Below are 19023 nucleotides of genomic sequence, written 5' to 3' on the forward strand. Positions count from 1 at the left end.
AAGAACCCGTTAGAACCCTGATGGCATCGAGGATAAACGACAGCTGACAGGTCGATGAGTGGAGGAAGAGTCTAAAGGACGAGGAGAGGGAGACGGGTCCTTCACAGCAAGGGCTCTGTCCATTGATGGAGAGGAAGAAGAAAGGGAGGAAGAGGAGGAGAACCAGAGTGGAGTGAAAGAACATTACAGCTCATCTCTTCTCTTCTGGGTCTTCTCTTCCTTGTGGAAGACTTCTCCATCCGACTGCTTCCTCCAGCTCAGCTTGATGTCGCCGTTCAGCCCCTGGTCCTCCAGCCTCTGTTTGAGCTGAAACAAGGAGGGAAGGACTCTTCACTAGACTGGTTCCCTTACCTCCTGCATCCTTTCCCTCTCTGTCCTCATGTGAAGCTCTAGAAGGACTCTTCACTAGACTGGTTCCCTTACCTCCTGCTTCCTTCCTCTCTGTCCTCATGTGAAGCTCTAGAAGGACTCTTCACTAGACTTGTTCCCTTACCTCCTGCTTCCTTCCTCTCTCTGTCCTCATGTGAAGCTCTAGAAGGACTCTTCACTTGACTTGTTCCCTTACCTCCTGCTTCCTTCCTCTCTGTCCTCATGTGAAGCTCTAGAAGGACTCTTCACTAGACTTGTTCCCTTACCTCCTGCTTCCTTCCTCTCTGTCCTCATGTGAAGCTCTAGAAGGACTCTTCACTAGACTTGTTCCCTTACCTCCTGCTTCCTTCCTCTCTCTGTCCTCATGTGAAGCTCTAGAAGGACTCTTCACTTGACTTGTTCCCTTACCTCCTGCTTCCTTCCTCTCTCTGTCCTCATGTGAAGCTCTAGAAGAACTCTGGTTCCTCTAGAGCAGGGGTCCCCAAACTTTTTCCTAAGAGGGCCACATAACGTTTTCCTTGTCTGCTGGAGGGCCAGCTGGGGGGGGGGGGGGTGATGCTCACCTGTGCATCACGGCTGAACGATGCGAACGTCGCCGCCACTGCGCAGGCGCTCTGCCGCGTGCAGACAGCATTTAACGGAGCGCAGACAGCGCCATGCTCTGATCGCTCTTTTAATGAAGTATCGATACAAAAAATATGCTAAATCACATCGTTTTTAACGTACGGGTACTTTGTTAGTATCGCTACACCGTGCAGCGTGACAGAAGCAGATGATTGGCCGAGACGCGACGGATTCGGCCCGCGGGCCGTAGTTTGGGGACCACTGCTCTAGAGCGTCTCTGTTGTTGGCATGCTGTGTGGAGTCTATCTTCAGTACTGACGTGTCCTCTACATAGTTCTTAGTAGCCCCTCTACATAGTTCTTAGTCGTCCCTCTACATAGTTCTTTGTAGTCCCTCTACATAGTTCTTAGTAGCCCCTCTACCTAGTTCTTAGTAGTCCCTCTACATAGTTCTTAGTAGTCCCTCTACATAGTTCTTAGTAGTCCCTCTACATAGTTCTTAGTGGCCCCTCTACATAGTTCTTAGTCGTCCCTCTACATAGTTCTTAGTAGTCCCTCTACATAGTTCTTAGTCCCTCTACATAGTTCTTAGTAGTCCCTCTACATAGTTCTTAGTAGCCCTCTTCATAGTTCTTAGTAGTCCTCTACATAGTTCTTAGTGGTCCCTCTACATAGTTCTTAGTAGTCCCTCTACATAGTTCTTAGTAGCTCCTCTACATAGTTCTTAGTAGTCCCTCTACATAGTTCTTAGTAGTCCCTCTACATAGTTCTTAGTAGTCCCTCTACATAGTTCTTAGTAGTCCCTCTACATAGTTCTTAGTAGCCCCTCTACATAGTTCTTAGTAGCCCCTCTACATAGTTCTTAGTAGTCCCTCTACATAGTTCTTAGTAGCCCCTCTACATAGTTCTTAGTAGTCCCTCTACATAGTTCTTAGTAGTCCCTCTACATAGTTCTTAGTAGTCCCTCTACATAGTTCTTAGTGGCCCCTCTATATAGTTCTTAGTGACCCCTCTATATAGTTCTTAGTAGCCCCTCTACATAGTTCTTAGTATCCCCTCTACATAGTTCTTAGTAGTCCCTCTACATCGTTCCTAGTAGTCTTAGTATCCCCTCTACATAATTCTTAGTAGTCCCTCTACATAGTTCTTAGTAGTGTCTCTACATAGTTCTTAGTAGCCCCTCTACATAGTTCTTAGTAGCTCCTCTACATAGTTCTTAGTAGTCCCTCTACATAGTTCTTAGTATCCCCTCTACATAGTTCTTAGTCATCCCTCTACATAGTTCTTAGTAGTCCTCTACATAGTTCTTAGTAGTCCACTACATAGTTCTTAGTGGCCCCTCTATATAGTTCTTAGTAGCCCTTCTACATAGTTCTTAGTGGCCCTCTACATAGTTCTTAGTGGCCCCTCTATATAGTTCTTAGTAGCCCCTCTACATAGTTCTTAGTAGTCCCTCTACATAGTTCTTAGTCGCCCCTCTACCTAGTTCTTAGTAGTCCCTCTACATAGTTCTTAGTAGCCCCTCTACATAGTTCTTAGTAGTCCCTCTACATAGTTCTTAGTAGCCCCTCTACATAGTTCTTAGTCGTCCCTCTACATAGTTCTTAGTAGTCCTCTACATAGTTCTTAGTAGCCCTCTACATAGTTCTTAGTAGCCCTCTACATAGTTCTTAGTAGTCCCTCTACATAGTTCTTAGTAGCCCTCTACATAGTTCTTAGTGGCCCCTCTATATAGTTCTTAGTAGCCCCTCTACATAGTTCTTAGTAGCCCCTCTACATAGTTCTTAGTAGTCCCTCTACATAGTTCTTAGTAGCCCTCTACATAGTTCTTAGTGGCCCTCTATATAGTTCTTAGTGGCCCTCTATATAGTTCTTAGTAGCCCCTCTACATAGTTCTTAGTAGCCCCTCTACATAGTTCTTAGTAGCCCTCTACATAGTTCTTAGTAGTCCCTCTACATAGTTCTTAGTGGCCCCTCTATATAGTTCTTAGTAGCCCTCTACATAGTTCTTAGTAGCCCTCTACATAGTTCTTAGTAGTCCCTCTACATAGTTCTTAGTAGCCCCTCTACATAGTTCTTAGTATCCCTCTACATAGTTCTTAGTAGTCCCTCTACATAGTTCTTAGTCGTCCCTCTACATAGTTCTTAGTAGTCCACTACATAGTTCTTAGTAGTCCCTCTACATAGTTCTTAGTAGCCCCTCTACATAGTTCTTAGTAGTCCCTCTACCTAGTTCTTAGTAGCCCCTCTACATAGTTCTTAGTAGTCCCTCTACATAGTTCTTAGTAGCCCCTCTCCATCGTTCCTAGTCCCTCTACATAGTTCTTAGTAGCCCCTCTCCATCGTTCCTAGTCGTCCCTCTACATCGTTCTTAGTAGCCCCTCTACATCGTTCCTAGTCGTCCCTCTACATAGTTCTTAGTAGCCCCTCTCCATCGTTCCTAGTCGTCCACTACATCTCATGTACCACCTGTTGTTCTGTTGCTAATGAGAGGAAGATGTACCTTCTTCAAGAGGTCCTCCATCACCACCGGGTCCTTCAGGTCCAGAGAGGAGCTGCTCTTCTCCAGCCTCACCTTCACCACTCGCTTTGAAACAACAATGTCTAAAAAACAAACGACATCATCAGTCACAACATTTATGACTGATAATAATCAACATCAATGTTTAAAACTTTGATTGATCAAATAGAAAAGTATGGTCATTTTCCATAATTCTTCATGTTTTTGGAGATATTCAAAAAAAATGTGATCTGCAAATGAAGCAAACATTCAAAAGTCCACATGTAAAGTGTGAGTGAATGACAGCTCACCACTGTAGCAGATGAACGCTGACTTGACGTTACAGTCCAGGCTCTCCCATTGTCCATCGGCACTGAAGTCTACTGACAAACAACTCTTGGTGTAAAGCCCAACCAGCTCATTCGGGTTCCAGTTCCTAAATGAGGAGTCACTTCCATCAGACCACTTCCATCCATCTCTGGAAAGGCCGATCCAGACGAACTCTCCATTGATCACAGTAGACAGCCTCGCGTTGTCCTCCATGTTCCTCACGCTGGCCAGGTCTGTGTGGTGTTCTCTGCAGTAGCTCTGGGCCTCAGGCCACGTCATGAGGGTGTTAATGAAGACGTATGTGTCTGGCCCTGAAGGTAGAGCAGAGGGAAGTGCTGAGGAGAGGAACCATGACCGACCACATGACGCAGACCCGTTTACTGTTGCTGAATGAATCTCAGCATGAAGGAGGAATCAACACGGAGCTGCGTGAACATGCTGGTGTAACATAGTCGAAAGGGTCGGCTTAAAGCCAACTCAATGTGAGAACTACGCCACCTGCTGTGGTAAATGTGAAACCTGCACAAAGGATTGTGGGAATCCTCAGTGATGCAGTGATTCTTGATAACGCCTCTTTGAATGAGTCTGTGGGTAATATCGTATTAACTCATTGGGAAAGTAAATAAAAGTTGAACTGGCATTATTTGTTTCAATGGTAATAGTCTGAGATTGTATTTGCCATGTTCTCATTCAGTGAACTCTTGTTTGTTGTGCCAGTAAAGATTGTCCAGTACAACAAGCTCACGCTAGCTTGACTCCGTCTTTCTAGACTGAGCATGCTCAGTTGCCCACAGGAGATGCAACGACTCTGTCCCTCGTTATGAATGCAGAATGTAGATGTGGAATAAACTGATGTTCCCACAAGCCTGCACAGCTTCCTCGCCTACACTTCGGTCCTATTCTTAAATCAGCTCTTGCCGAAAGTAGAGATTCTTGTCTATCTTGATCTTCACTGGGTGGATCAGCTCCTGTTCTGAGCCCACGGTGTCGACAGCTGGCCGTTCCACTCACGACCGGCTGGGGGAGCGGCTTTGGCGTCTGTGGATACTCTTCGTATGAAGACTCGGAGGATTAAGACCGAGAAGTCTTTCCTCCGAGTCTTCGGGTGGCTGACTGTAAAACTGCTCTGTGAGTATGTTTACTTTCCATACCTGTGCGTGTATCAACTTGTAGATATTATAGCCTCAGGCTCGTTCATTCATGCACGAAGCCCCTCCCTGTTGTCTTTCCCACCCGTTCTACACCCAGCACCTCATCACAGGGGCCTCTGAACAGTCAGTCAGCCAACCGCAAGGCAGACCTCATCTCTGGCTTTGCCATGGAGCAGTCACTTGACTTCCTGGATCACACCAGAGGTCGACCCGGCTGCTCTCTCCTCGGCCTTCTCCTTCAGCCACATCCAGACCCTCTGGTCCGAGTGGTGGTTCAGGTTTACTCATCTCACCAAATGGAGTTTCTCTCTACCTGCTTCCACTTTGCACCCCTCTGACTTTTGCGTTTCATGCTGTGACAGTGACTCATCCGGTTCAGCTGCACGGTTGTTCTCTAGCGTCCTCCTGGTTCTTTGGAGATTTAATAGAGGAACTAGACCTCCTGTTGAACTTCTCAGAAAACGCCCCCCTCATCCTTCTGGGTGACTTGACCATCCAGACAGAGAAGTCATGTGACCTGTTACTCTTACTTTGGCCTCTTACTCAGTCCCTCCCTCCTACTCACAAAGCAACCACCTGACGACATGTTCACGAGAAGGTGCTCTTCATGTAACCTACCTGTAACTCCTCTTCATGTCTCTGACCTCTTCTTCATCTCTTACTCTCTCTCACTCTCTGGAACCGACAACCCGCCTAATGCCTACAGACTCTGCACCTTTAACATTCCCTCTGTCCTCCTCTCTGGCCTCCTCTGTCCTATCTGCCCTCCCTTCAACTGACTCCTTCTCACTCATGCAGCCTAACTCTGCCACAGACGCTCTCCTCTCTTCATCTCTTGATTCTCTTTGTCCTTTTAAGACACGGCCGGTGCTCCAGTCCTCTCCTCTCCGTGGTGGTCTGACCGGTGCTCCAGTCCTCTCCGTGGTGGTCTGACTCGGTGCTCCAGTCCTCTCTCCTCTCCGTGGTGGTCTGACTCGTGCTCTGAGAGTCTTAAGTAGCTCGGAAAGGAAATGAAACCAGCAGACGTCCTGCTCTTCTACAAATCTCTGCTCCCCTCCTTCTCGGCTTCTATCTCTGCAGCCAAAAGCTCGTTCTACCAAACCAAAATTCAGTCTTCTTTCTCTAAGCCCAACAAACTCTTCTGTTTCTTCTACAACCTCCTTGATCCCCCCCATCCCCTCCTCCTTCCACCCTTATACCGAACCACTTTGTCAACTACTTTACAACCAGATGGACGACATACGCTCCTCTTTTACTCATCCATCTTCTATCACTACACTTCCATCAACGTCTTCTTCATCCCCCTCTCCTTGTTTCACCCCCTGTCTCCTGATCAAGTTCTTAGCTTGGTGACCTCCGGCCCCCTGACCACCTGCCCCCTTGACCCCGTCCCGTCTCACATTCTCCAGGCTGTTGCTCCTGACCTCCTGACCTTCTGACTCTCTCCTCTGTCCTTACCTTTCTGCAGCATTTGACACCGTGAACCACCAGATCAATATCTGCTCTCTTCAGGATCTGGTGTTTCAGGCACTGCTCTTTCCCTTTTCTCATCCTACGTCAACGACCGCACTTACCGGTAACTTAGAGAGGATCTGTGTCTGATCCTTGTCCTCTCACTGTGGGGTTCCTCAAGGCTCCGTCCTGGGTCCCCTCCTCTTCTCTCTGTACACTAATTCTCTCGGCTCTGTCATTCGTTCGCATGGCTTTTCCTACCATAGCTATGGTGTGTCTGAACCTTGTTATGACATAGAGTTGTCAAGGGGATTATTAGTGTTGTTCACCTCCCTGCCTGTGCTATGTGTTATGTGTTGTGCTTTTATTGTTTCAGGTATTTGGATAGCTATTTAGGTGGGAACCTGTGTGGCCGGCCCTCTCTCTCCATCTTCCAACCGGGCCATGCGGCGCAGCACAGTTTTGTGGGTAGTGGGGTTCATTGGTGTGTCGGTAGGGATAAGGAGCCATTTTGTTTCACCCTGTTTTCTTCTGTTTTCTGCTAAGGAGGTAGTTAAGAGACCTGGACTTTCTTTGTTCTTTTTGTGGTCTCGAGAAGTTAGGTAACTTGCACAGATTGCTCCAGAGGGAAGAGGAGAGCCTCCTCCTCCTCATCCTCCTTCTCTTCCTCCTCCTCCACGAGCAGAGCCTCTCCTTTCTAGTAGGCGACACCACGCTGCTGGAGACCCAGGAACTGCTGGACCCGCTTGAGGGAAGAGGAGAACCAGGACTGAGGGGACAGACTGTCAGAACCTGCTTCAGTAAAATGAATGGTTTTCTAAAGGAAACCTGGTGCTCAGAGAAACTACCACTTTAGTCCACAGGGGGCACCAGAACCAACACTACCACTTTAGACCACAGGGGGCACCAGAACCAACACTACCACTTTAGACCACAGGGGGCACCAGAACCAACACTACCACTTTGAACCACAGAGGGCACCAGAACCAACACTACCACTTTAGACCACAGGGGGCACCAGAACCAACACTACCACTTTAGACCACAGGGGGCACCAGAACCAACACTACCACTTTAGACCACAGGGGGCACCAGAACCAACACTACCACTTTGAACCACAGAGGGCACCAGAACCAACACTACCACTTTAGTCCACAGGGGGCGCCAGAACCAACACTACCACTTTAGACCACAGGGGGCACCAGAACCAACACTACCACTTTAGTCCACAGGGGGCGCCAGAACCAACACTACCACTTTGAACCACAGAGGGCACCAGAACCAACACTACCACTTTAGACCACAGGGGGCACCAGAACCAACACTACCACTTTAGACCACAGGGGGCACCAGAACCAACACTACCACTTTAGACCACAGGGGGCACCAGAACCAACACTACCACTTTGAACCACAGAGGGCATCAGAACCAACACTACCACTTTAGTCCACAGGGGGCGCCAGAACCAACACTACCACTTTAGACCACAGGGGGCACCAGAACCAACACTACCACTTTAGTCCACAGGGGGCACCAGAACCAACACTACCACTTTGAACCACAGAGGGCACCAGAACCAACACTACCACTTTAGACCACAGGGGGCGCCAGAACCAACACTACCACTTTAGTCCACAGAGGGCACCAGAACCAACACTACCACTTTAGACCACAAGGGGCGCCAGAACCAACACTACCACTTTAGTCCACAGTGGGCGCCAGAACCAACACTACCACTTTAGTCCACAGAGGGCACCAGAACCAACACTACCACTTTAGTCCACAGGGGCACCAGAACCAACACTACCACTTTAGTCGACAGGGGGCACCAGAACCAACACTACCACTTTAGACCACAGGGGCGCCAGAACCAACACTACCACTTTAGTCCACAGGGGCCAGAACCAACACTACCACTTTAGTCCACAGGGGCCAGAACCAACACTACCACTTTAGTCCACAGGGGCACCAGAACCAACACTACCACTTTAGTCCACAGGGGCACCAGAACCAACACTACCACTTTAGTCCACAGGGGCGTCAGAACCAACACTACCACTTTAGTCCACAGGGGCGCCAGAACCAACACTACCACTTTAGACCACAGGGGCCAGAACCAACACTACCACTTTAGTCCACAGGGGCCAGAACCAACACTACCACTTTAGTCCACAGGGGCACCAGAACCAACACTACCACTTTAGTCCACAGGGGCCAGAACCAACACTACCACTTTAGACCACAGGGGCACCAGTACCAACACTACCACTTTAGACCACAGGGGCACCAGAACCAACACTACCACTTTAGTCCACAGGGGCGTCAGAACCAACACTACCACTTTAGTCCACAGGGGCACCAGAACCAACACTACCACTTTAGACCACAGGGGCACCAGAACTAACACTACCACTTTAGTCCACAGGGGCCAGAACCAACACTACCACTTTAGTCCACAGGGGCGCCAGAACCAACACTACCACTTTAGACCACAGGGGCACCAGAACCAACACTACCACTTTAGTCCACAGGGGCACCAGAACCAACACTACCACTTTAGTCCACAGGGGCCAGAACCAACACTACCACTTTAGTCCACAGGGGCACCAGAACCAACACTACCACTTTAGTCCACAGGGGCACCCAGAACCAACACTACCACTTTAGACCACAGGGGGGCCAGAACCAACACTACCACTTTAGACCACAGGGGGGCCAGAACCAACACTACCACTTTAGTCCACAGGGGGCCAGAACCAACACTACCACTTTAGTCCACAGGGGGCACCAGAACCAACACTACCACTTTAGTCCACAGGGGGCACCAGAACCAACACTACCACTTTAGACCACAGAGGGCACCAGAACCAACACTACCACTTTAGTCCACAGGGGGCACCAGAACCAACACTACCACTTTAGACCACAGGGGGCACCAGAACCAACACTACCACTTTAGACCACAAGGGGCGCCAGAACCAACACTACCACTTTAGACCACAAGGGGCGCCAGAACCAACACTACCACTTTAGACCACAGGGGGCGCCAGAACCAACACTACCACTTTAGACCACAAGGGGCGCCAGAACCAACACTACCACTTTAGACCACAGGGGCACCAGAACCAACACTACCACTTTAGACCACAAGGGGCGCCAGAACCAACACTACCACTTTAGTCCACAGGGGGCACCAGAACCAACACTACCACTTTAGTCCACAGGGGGCACCAGAACCAACACTACCACTTTAGTCCACAGGGGGCACCAGAACCAACACTACCACTTTAGACCACAGGGGGCACCAGAACCAACACTACCACTTTAGTCCACAGGGGGCACCAGAACCAACACTACCACTTTAGTCCACAGGGGGCACCAGAACCAACACTACCACTTTAGTCCACAGGGGGGCGCCAGAACCAACACTACCACTTTAGTCCACAGGGGGCACCAGAACCAACACTACCACTTTAGACCACATGGGGGCCAGAACCAACACTACCACTTTAGACCACATGGGCACCAGAACCAACACTACCACTTTAGTCCACAGGGGGCACCAGAACCAACACTACCACTTTAGTCCACAGGGGGCGCCAGAACCAACACTACCACTTTAGACCACAGGGGGCGCCAGAACCAACACTACCACTTTAGACCACAGGGGGCACCAGAACCAACACTACCACTTTAGACCACAAGGGGCGCCAGAACCAACACTACCACTTTAGACCACAAGGGGCGCCAGAACCAACACTACCACTTTAGTCCACAGGGGGCACCAGAACCAACACTACCACTTTAGTCCACAGGGGGCAGAACCAACACTACCACTTTAGTCCACAGGGGGGCCAGAACCAACACTACCACTTTAGTCCACAGGGGGGCCAGAACCAACACTACCACTTTAGACCACAGGGTGCCAGAACCAACACTACCACTTTAGTCCACAGGGGGCATCAGAACCAACACTACCACTTTAGTCCACAGGGGGCGCCAGAACCAACACTACCACTTTAGTCCACAGGGGGCAGCAGAACCAACACTACCACTTTAGTCCACAGGGGGCACCAGAACCAACACTACCACTTTAGTCCACAGGGGGCCAGAACCAACACTACCACTTTAGACCACAGGGGGCGCCAGAACCAACACTACCACTTTAGACCACAGGGGGCCAGAACCAACACTACCACTTTAGTCCACAGGGGGCGCCAGAACCAACACTACCACTTTAGACCACAGGGGGCACCAGAACCAACACTACCACTTTAGTCCACAGGGGGCACCAGAACCAACACTACCACTTTAGACCACAAGGGGCGCCAGAACCAACACTACCACTTTAGTCCACAGGGGCGCCAGAACCAACACTACCACTTTAGACCACAGGGGGGCCAGAACCAACACTACCACTTTAGTCCACAGGGGGCACCAGAACCAACACTACCACTTTAGTCCACAGGGGGGCCAGAACCAACACTACCACTTTAGACCACAGGGGCCAGAACCAACACTACCACTTTAGACCACAGGGGGGCCAGAACCAACACTACCACTTTAGTCCACAGGGGGCAGCAGAACCAACACTATCACTTTAGTCCACAGGGGCACCAGAACCAACACTACCACTTTAGTCCACAGGGGCACCAGAACCAACACTACCACTTTAGTCCACAGGGGGGCCAGAACCAACACTACCACTTTAGACCACAGGGGGGCCAGAACCAACACTACCACTTTAGTCCACAGGGGCCAGAACCAACACTACCACTTTAGTCCACAGGGGGGCCAGAACCAACACTACCACTTTAGACCACAGGGGGGCCAGAACCAACACTACCACTTTAGTCCACAGGGGGGCCAGAACCAACACTACCACTTTAGACCACAGGGGGGCCAGAACCAACACTACCACTTTAGACCACAGGGGGCATCAGAACCAACACTACCACTTTAGACCACAGGGGCACCAGAACCAACACTACCACTTTAGACCACAGGGGGCCAGAACCAACACTACCACTTTAGTCCACAGGGGGCACCAGAACCAACACTACCACTTTAGACCACAGGGGGCCAGAACCAACACTACCACTTTAGTCGACAGGGGGCACCAGAACCAACACTACCACTTTAGACCACAAGGGGCGCCAGAACCAACACTACCACTTTAGTCCACAGGGGGCGACAGAACCAACACTACCACTTTAGACCACAGGGGGCCAGAACCAACACTACCACTTTAGTCGACAGGGGGCACCAGAACCAACACTACCACTTTAGTCCACAGGGGGCACCAGAACCAACACTACCACTTTAGTCCACAGGGGGCACCAGAACCAACACTACCACTTTAGTCGACAGGGGGCGCCAGAACCAACACTACCACTTCAGACCACAGGGGCCAGAACCAACACTACCACTTTAGACCACAGGGGCCAGAACCAACACTACCACTTTAGACCACAGGGGGGCCAGAACCAACACTACCACTTTAGTCCACAGGGGGCCAGAACCAACACTACCACTTTAGACCACAGGGGGGCCAGAACCAACACTACCACTTTAGTCCACAGGGGGGCGCCATAACCAACACTACCACTTTAGACCACAGGGGGGCCAGATCCAACACTACCACTTTAGTCCACAGGGGGGCCAGAACCAACACTACCACTTTAGACCACAGGGGGGCCAGAACCAACACTACCACTTTAGTCCAAGGCGCCAGAACCAACACTACCACTTTAGTCCACAGGGGCACCAGAACCAACACTACCACTTTAGACCACAGGGGCTAGAACCAACACTACCACTTTAGTCCACAGGGGGCCAGAACCAACACTACCACTTTAGTCCACAGGGGCCAGAACCAACACTACCACTTTAGTCCACAGGGGGCGACACACCACCAACTGCCATTTTAGTCCACAAGGCACCAGAACCACTACCACTTTAGTCCACAGGGGCGCCAGAACCAACACTACCACTTTAGTCCACAGGGGCAGTAGGCCAACACTACCACTTCAGACCACAGGGGGCCAGAACCAACACTACCACTTTAGTCCACAGGGGGCACCAGAACCAACACTACCACTTTAGTCCACAGGGGCACCAGAACCAACACTACCACTTTAGTCCACAGTGGGCGCCAGAACCAACACTACCACTTTAGTCCACAGAGGGCACCAGAACCAACACTACCACTTTAGACCACAAGGGGCGCCAGAACCAACACTACCACTTTAGTCCACAGGGGGCACCAGAACCAACACTACCACTTTAGACCACAGGGGGCGCCAGAACCAACACTACCACTTTAGACCACAGGGGGCGCCAGAACCAACACTACCACTTTAGACCACAGCGCCAGAACCAACACTTCGCTACCACTTTAAAACCATTATGGGCGCCAGAACCAACCGCGCGGAGATTGTGCGCTCTTTTAGTTTTTGTGTTTATTTTAATATTTTCTTTGCCACAAACACATCGGCACTAACAACATATCGACGCAGCACACTTTTGGACATAAACTTTTAGCACAAAACAAGGGTTTTGTCCACTTTTTCCATCGATCCAGCGTGGCCGGGCAGAGATCGTCGAGCGAACCACAACAACAGCAGTGGAGCCATTACGGGAGACGACGAAACATCGAGGGAAACGGAGCGGAATTGAACAGACTGAGAGTTCAAGCTCACCGTCCACCTCTGCCCAGCATCCTTCTTGCAACGCCCAGTCTCTGGAAAATAAGATGGATGATTTTAGGGCAAGGATCAGATTCCAACGGGACATGCGGGATTGTAACATCTTTGTCTGACGGAAACTTGGCTGACCCGCTGGTGCGGATCGAGTCATATGTCCAACCGAGTCCTTCTCTGTTTTCCGTGCAGACAGAACGGAAGAGTCTGGTAAATCTAAGGGTGGAGGGGTCTGCTTCATGACAAACAACATGTGGTGTGACCCCAAAAACATTAAGACTCTTTCTCGTTCCTGCTCACGAACCTGGAACATCTGACGATCTCATGCGCCCATTCTACCTTTCCCGGGAGTTCAGCTCGGTCATCACCACAGCCGTCACATTCCACCACAAGCGGACACCGACGTAGCACTATCGGACCTACACGATGTGTTATGTCGGCATCAGAACAAGTATCCCACGCTGTGGTGGTGGCTGGGGACTTTAACAAGGCAAACCTAAAAAGTCATGCCGAACTTTCACCAGCACATTACGTGTGCTACCAGAGGAAAGAACGTTGGACCACTGCTATACGCCATTCAAGAGAGGCTACAAAGCTGTCTCTATCCCTCCATTAGGGAAATCAGAACTTGCCGCCATTTTTCTGCTTACGGAGTATAAACAAAGGATCGCGGGAAGCGGTAGTGACGAGGAACGTAATGCGGTGGTCTGACCAATAAGAGGCTGAGCTACAGGACCGCTGAGTATTGTCGCCTGGGTCATGATCCAATCCAGTTCCAGTGACGTCCAGCGGTTTGAAGTAGCAATGAGCCTCATAGCAACGCTTAACGGACACCATCGTCCCCACGGTAAAAGTTAGGGTCTTTCCTAATCAAAAGCCGTGGGTTGATAGATCCATCCGTGAAGCTGTGAACGCCCGTACTGCTGCCTATAACTCCGGTCTTGTATCCGCATGGACGAGTACAAGGCAGCGGTCTATGGACTGAGGAGGGCGGTGAAGAACGCCAAAAGGAGGTACCGAGACAGAGTGGAATCACAGATGGAGCAGCGCGACACCAGGCGCCTATGGCGGGGCTACGGACTATTACAAACTACCGGAGCAGACCCCGCGCAATGGTGAGTGCCGACGCATCCCTAGCGGACGACCTGAACTCATTTTATGCACGGTTTGAGGCTAGCAACAACAGCGCTAGCTCGCCGCTAACAACAACACCGTTAGCGTAGCCGAGGTGAGTTCTACCGCTGGGGATGAACACACACTCTCTGTGACCGAGCACAGTGTGAGGAGGGCTCTGTTGAGGGTGAACACCAGAAGCTGCAGGTCCAGATGGCATATCTGGGCAGTACTGAAGACCTGTGCTAACCAGCTAGCTCCAGTGTTCACCACAATATTCAACCTCTCCTGGCTGAGTCCGTGGTCCCGCCTGCTTCAAGAGATCCACTATTGTCCCTGTGCCCAAGAATGCTTCCCAGCATGTATGAATGACTACCGACCGTGGCCCTCACCTCGGTGGTCATGAAATGCTTTGAGAGGCTGATAAAGGACTACATCTGCGCCTTCCTCCTTCCTCCATGGACCCGCTGCAGTTTGCTTATCGCCCAAACAGATCCACGGATGATGCTGTCTCCCAGGTACTGCACACCACACTCTCTCATCTGGACAGCCAGAGGGGGCTATGTGAGACTACTGTTCATTGATTATAGTTCAGCTTTCAACACCATAGTCCCCTCCAGACTGGCGGCAAGCTGATTGAGCTGGGACTGAACACCCCCTGTGTGCTTGGATCCTGGACTTCCTGACCGCCAGGCCACAGGTGGTCAGGGTGGGACACACCTCCAAATCCCTCACCCTGAACACAGGATCCCCCAGGGTTGCGTCCTCAGCCCATACTGTACTCCCTGTACACACATGACTGTGTGGCCAGGTTCAGCTCCAACACCATCATCAAGTTTGCGGATGACACAGTGGTGGTGGGCCTGATCTCCCACAACGACGAGAAGGCCTACCTGGAGGAAGTTGCTGATCTGTCACTCTGGTGCCAGGACAACAGCCTCATCATGAATGTCACCAAAACTAAGGAGCTGATTGTGGACTTTAGGAAGGTACAACAACAGAGGACGTACTCACCACTGGGGATTAACGGGACTACTGTGGAGAGGGTGAGCGGGTATAAATACCTGGGAGTCCACATCACCGAGGATCTGACATGGTCACAAACACAGACACTCTGGTGAGAAAGGCAAGGCAGCGCCTCTACCACCTCAGGCAGCTGAGGAAATTTAAAGTTTCCCAGAGGATCCTTCAGTCCTTCTACTCTGGAGCTGTGGAGCGTCCTGAGAGGAAGCATCACAGCCTGGTTTGGCAACTGCTCCGCTCAGGACAGGAGGGCTCTGCAGAGAGTAGTGCGTTCGGCTGAGCGCACTATTGGAACTACACTCCCCACCCTGCAGGACTTGTACACCAGGAGGTGCAGAACCAGAGCCGGCAGGATCATGAAGGATCCTCACCACCCCAACAACAGACTGTTTCAGCTGCTGCGGTCAGGCAGGCGCCTCCGTAGTCACGCTGCAAGAACAGAGAGACTGAGACGGAGTTTCTTTCCTCAGGCCATCAGGACTGTGAACTCCGACCTCACCAGGACCCCCACATAGACCCACACAACTGCCCCTCTTAGGCACACACACACACACACACACACACACTTACTGTAAATATTGTGTTGTTGTTTTTTTTGTTGTTTTTTATTTGTAAATAGTGTGTACTTGTTGCCCTTGCACATTCCTGCTGAGCATTGCCACTTTCATTTCACTGCACACCCTGTGTGTGTATGTGACAAATAAAACATCTTGAATCTTGAATCTTGAATCTTGAATCTACCACTTTAGACCACAAGGGGCGCCAGAACCAACACTACCACTTTAAACCACAAGGGGCGCCAGAACCAACACTACCACTTTAGTCCACAGGGGGCGCCAGAACCAACACTACCACTTCAGACCACAGGGGGCCAGAACCAACACTACCACTTTAGACCACAGGGGGCCAGAACCAACACTACCACTTTAGACCACAGGGGGCACCAGAACCAACACTACCACTTTAGACCACAAGGGGCGCCAGAACCAACACTACCACTTTAGACCACAGGGGGCACCAGAACCAACACTACCACTTTAGACCACAGGGGGCCAGAACCAACACTACCACTTTAGACCACAGGGGGCCAGAACCAACACTACCACTTTAGACCACAAGGGGCACCAGAACCAACACTACCACTTTAGACCACAAGGGGCGCCAGACCCAACACTACCACTTTAGTCCACAGGGGGCGACAGAACCAACACTACCACTTTAGTCCACAGGGGGCAGCAGAACCAACACTACCACTTTAGTCCACAGGGGGCACCAGAACCAACACTACCACTTTAGACCACAAGGGGCGCCAGAACCAACACTACCACTTTAGTCCACAGGGGGCGTCAGAACCAACACTACCACTTTAGTCCACAGGGGGCAGCAGAGCCAACACTACCACTTTAGACCACAGGGTGCACCAGAACCAACACTACCACTTTAGTCCACAGGGGGCACCAGAACCAACACTACCACTTTAGTCCACAGGGGGCACCAGAACCAACACTACCACTTTAGTCCACAGGGGGCGCCAGAACCAACACTACCACTTTAGTCCACAGGGGGCACCAGAACCAACACTACCACTTTAGACCACAGGGGGCGCCAGAACCAACACTACCACTTTAGTCTACAGGGGGCAGCAGAACCAACACTACCACTTTAGTCCACAGGGGGCGCCAGAGCCAACACTACCACTTTAGTCCACAGGGGGCGCCAGAACCAACACTACCACTTTAGTCCACAGGGGGTGCCAGAACCAACACTACCACTTTAGTCCACAGGGGGCACCAGAACCAACACTACCACTTTAGTCCACAGGGGGCACCAGAACCAACACTACATGGAAGTTCCCTGTAGTAGCTTTGATATTCTCACCTGTGACATCGTAGCAGATTGGAGGTAGAATTTCGTCACACATGATGTCGCGCCATTCCCCATCTGGAGTCAATAATGTGCAGTATTCTTTTAAGCGGTTGTGCGGTTCTCCAAGCTGCCATCGTCTGAACTCCGTCTCCCCGGGTTTGTAGAAGCTTGCGTTGGACAGTGACCACCTCCAGCTGTCCACGTCATCATACAGTCCTGCCCAGGCTCGCTGGAAGCAATATTTCATTTCATAATATGAACATGGAAACAGGTTTTATTTCTGCCATCACTCTGTTCACAGTGGACTAAAGGTGTCACAACGTTGGGGACAGATGAGCTGATGGATGGAAGCTAAAGACGATATGATTTGTTTATAAATTCTTGATCTGTTAAGTAACTCAAATAAATGTCCCTCTGAAATGTCGCTTGATTGAACTAAAGTACTGCAGTAAAGTACAAGTACACACTGAAGTCCAGTTCCTCTGCATGCTCACTGTGTGACTGTAGAACCCTCAGACCACCTGTCACTGGCGTCATGAAACTCACTGATTGGATGGGGGTCTTCAGGGTCTTCAGGGTCTCCAGGTCCTCCAGGTCTCGTATCGTGGCCAGGTCCATGTAGTTCTCTCTGCAGTGGCGCTGGGCTTCAGTCATGGTCTTCAGCTCATCAACAACATGGTAGCGGCGTACAGTCGTTGATGAGACGGCCCACAGTCCTGGTGGACACACGGCGTATTGATCACGTTTAATATTAATAACTTAGCTCACTCATGCCAATTATCATTTTACTTGAAAGTCAAATTAAATTAAAGAAGGGCAAGTAAGGGGAATGTCACAGGGACAAATTATGAAACAGTTTGATAATAATGTAGAGGATCGTAAAAGAAGAAAATTAGGGCTGTGAAACAATTAAAATTTGTAATCAGGTTAATCACAGGTTTCTGTGGATTAATCATGATTAATCACATATATACATTTATACACAGGGGGGCACATAACTTGCTCACCAGTGCGCGCGCCAGCATCGGAGCTCTGCCGCACGAGCCGAGAAGAGTTGTTGACGGGGGCAAGTGACTTTTTTTCGTCCGATGTGCGCGCACACGACGGCATCGGAGCTCTGCGGCGCGCGAGATGGAAATCGGAGTCGTGTTAACGCGACACATAGAGACAGAATGACATGCTGCTGGAGAGACGACCAACAACAGACGGATTGGAAGCTCATTCTGCGCATGCGTTAAATGCGTTAAAAGAAATTAACTAATTAATCCTGTAATTTAATCATAACGCGTTAACGCGTTATTTTTCACAGCACTAAAGAAAACATATTAAAGTCTTGCCTGACACGACGATGACGCTTAGAAGAAGGTTGTCCATCCTCGTCTCCTCTCTGGTCTCCTCTCTGGTCTCCTCTCTGGTCCCCTCGTCTCCTCTCTGGTCTCCTCTCTGGTCCTCTCGGGTCCTCTGTGGTCTCCTCTCTGGTCTCCTCTCTGGTCCTCTGTGGTCTCCTCTCTGGTCCTCTCTGGTCTCCTCTCTGGTCCTCTCGGGTCCTCTGTGGTCTCCTCTCTGGTCTCCTCTCTGGTCCTCTGTGGTCTCCTCTCTGGTCCTCTCTGGTCTCCTCTCTGGTCTCCTCTCTGGGGTCCTCTGTGGTCTCCTCTCTGGTCCTCTCGGGTCACCTCTCTGGTCTCCTCTCTGGTCTCCTCTCTGGTCTCCTCTCTGGTCTCCTCTCGGGTCCTCTGTGGTCTCCTCTCGGGTCCTCTGTGGTCTCCTCTCTGGTCTCCTCTCTGGTCTCCTCTCTGGTCTCCTCTCGGGTCCTCTGTGGTCTCCTCTCGGGTCTCCTCTCTGGTCTCCTCTCGGGTCCTCTGTGGTCTCCTCTCGGGTCTCCTCTCGGGTCTCCTCTCTGGTCTCCTCTCTGGTCTCCTCTCGGGTCCTCTGTGGTCTCCTCTCTGGTCTCCT

General features: G+C 50.7%; 1 protein-coding gene across 1 annotated transcript; it reads right to left on the reverse strand.

Moving 5' to 3' along the window:
- Positions 1-70: 70 nt before the first annotated feature.
- LOC130202358 (C-type mannose receptor 2-like) lies at positions 71-17724 on the reverse strand. Its single transcript, XM_056427846.1, has 5 exons — positions 17617-17724; positions 17083-17299; positions 3744-4073; positions 3436-3536; positions 71-306 (listed from the first exon to the last, which is right to left on the reverse strand). The coding sequence occupies exons 1-5, from the start codon at positions 17722-17724 to the stop codon at positions 184-186; spliced, it is 879 nt and encodes a 292-aa protein (XP_056283821.1). The 3' UTR covers positions 71-183.
- Positions 17725-19023: the final 1299 nt, after the last annotated feature.

The sequence above is a fragment of the Pseudoliparis swirei genome, chromosome 12 (genome assembly GCF_029220125.1).
Source record: "Pseudoliparis swirei isolate HS2019 ecotype Mariana Trench chromosome 12, NWPU_hadal_v1, whole genome shotgun sequence".
Taxonomy (NCBI): Eukaryota; Metazoa; Chordata; class Actinopteri; order Perciformes; family Liparidae; genus Pseudoliparis; species Pseudoliparis swirei.

Excerpts from the sequence above, each read along its gene's own strand:
- LOC130202358 (XM_056427846.1), bottom strand. The coding sequence starts at position 17,724 with ATGACTGAAGCCCAGCGCCACTGCAGAGAGAACTACATGGACCTGGCC. Across the intron at positions 4,074-17,082 it reads AATCTGCTACGATGTCACAG|GGCCAGACACATACGTCTTC; the intron begins GTGAGAATATCA and ends CTCTACCTTCAG. Across the intron at positions 3,537-3,743 it reads AGCGTTCATCTGCTACAGTG|ACATTGTTGTTTCAAAGCGA; the intron begins GTGAGCTGTCAT and ends TTTGTTTTTTAG.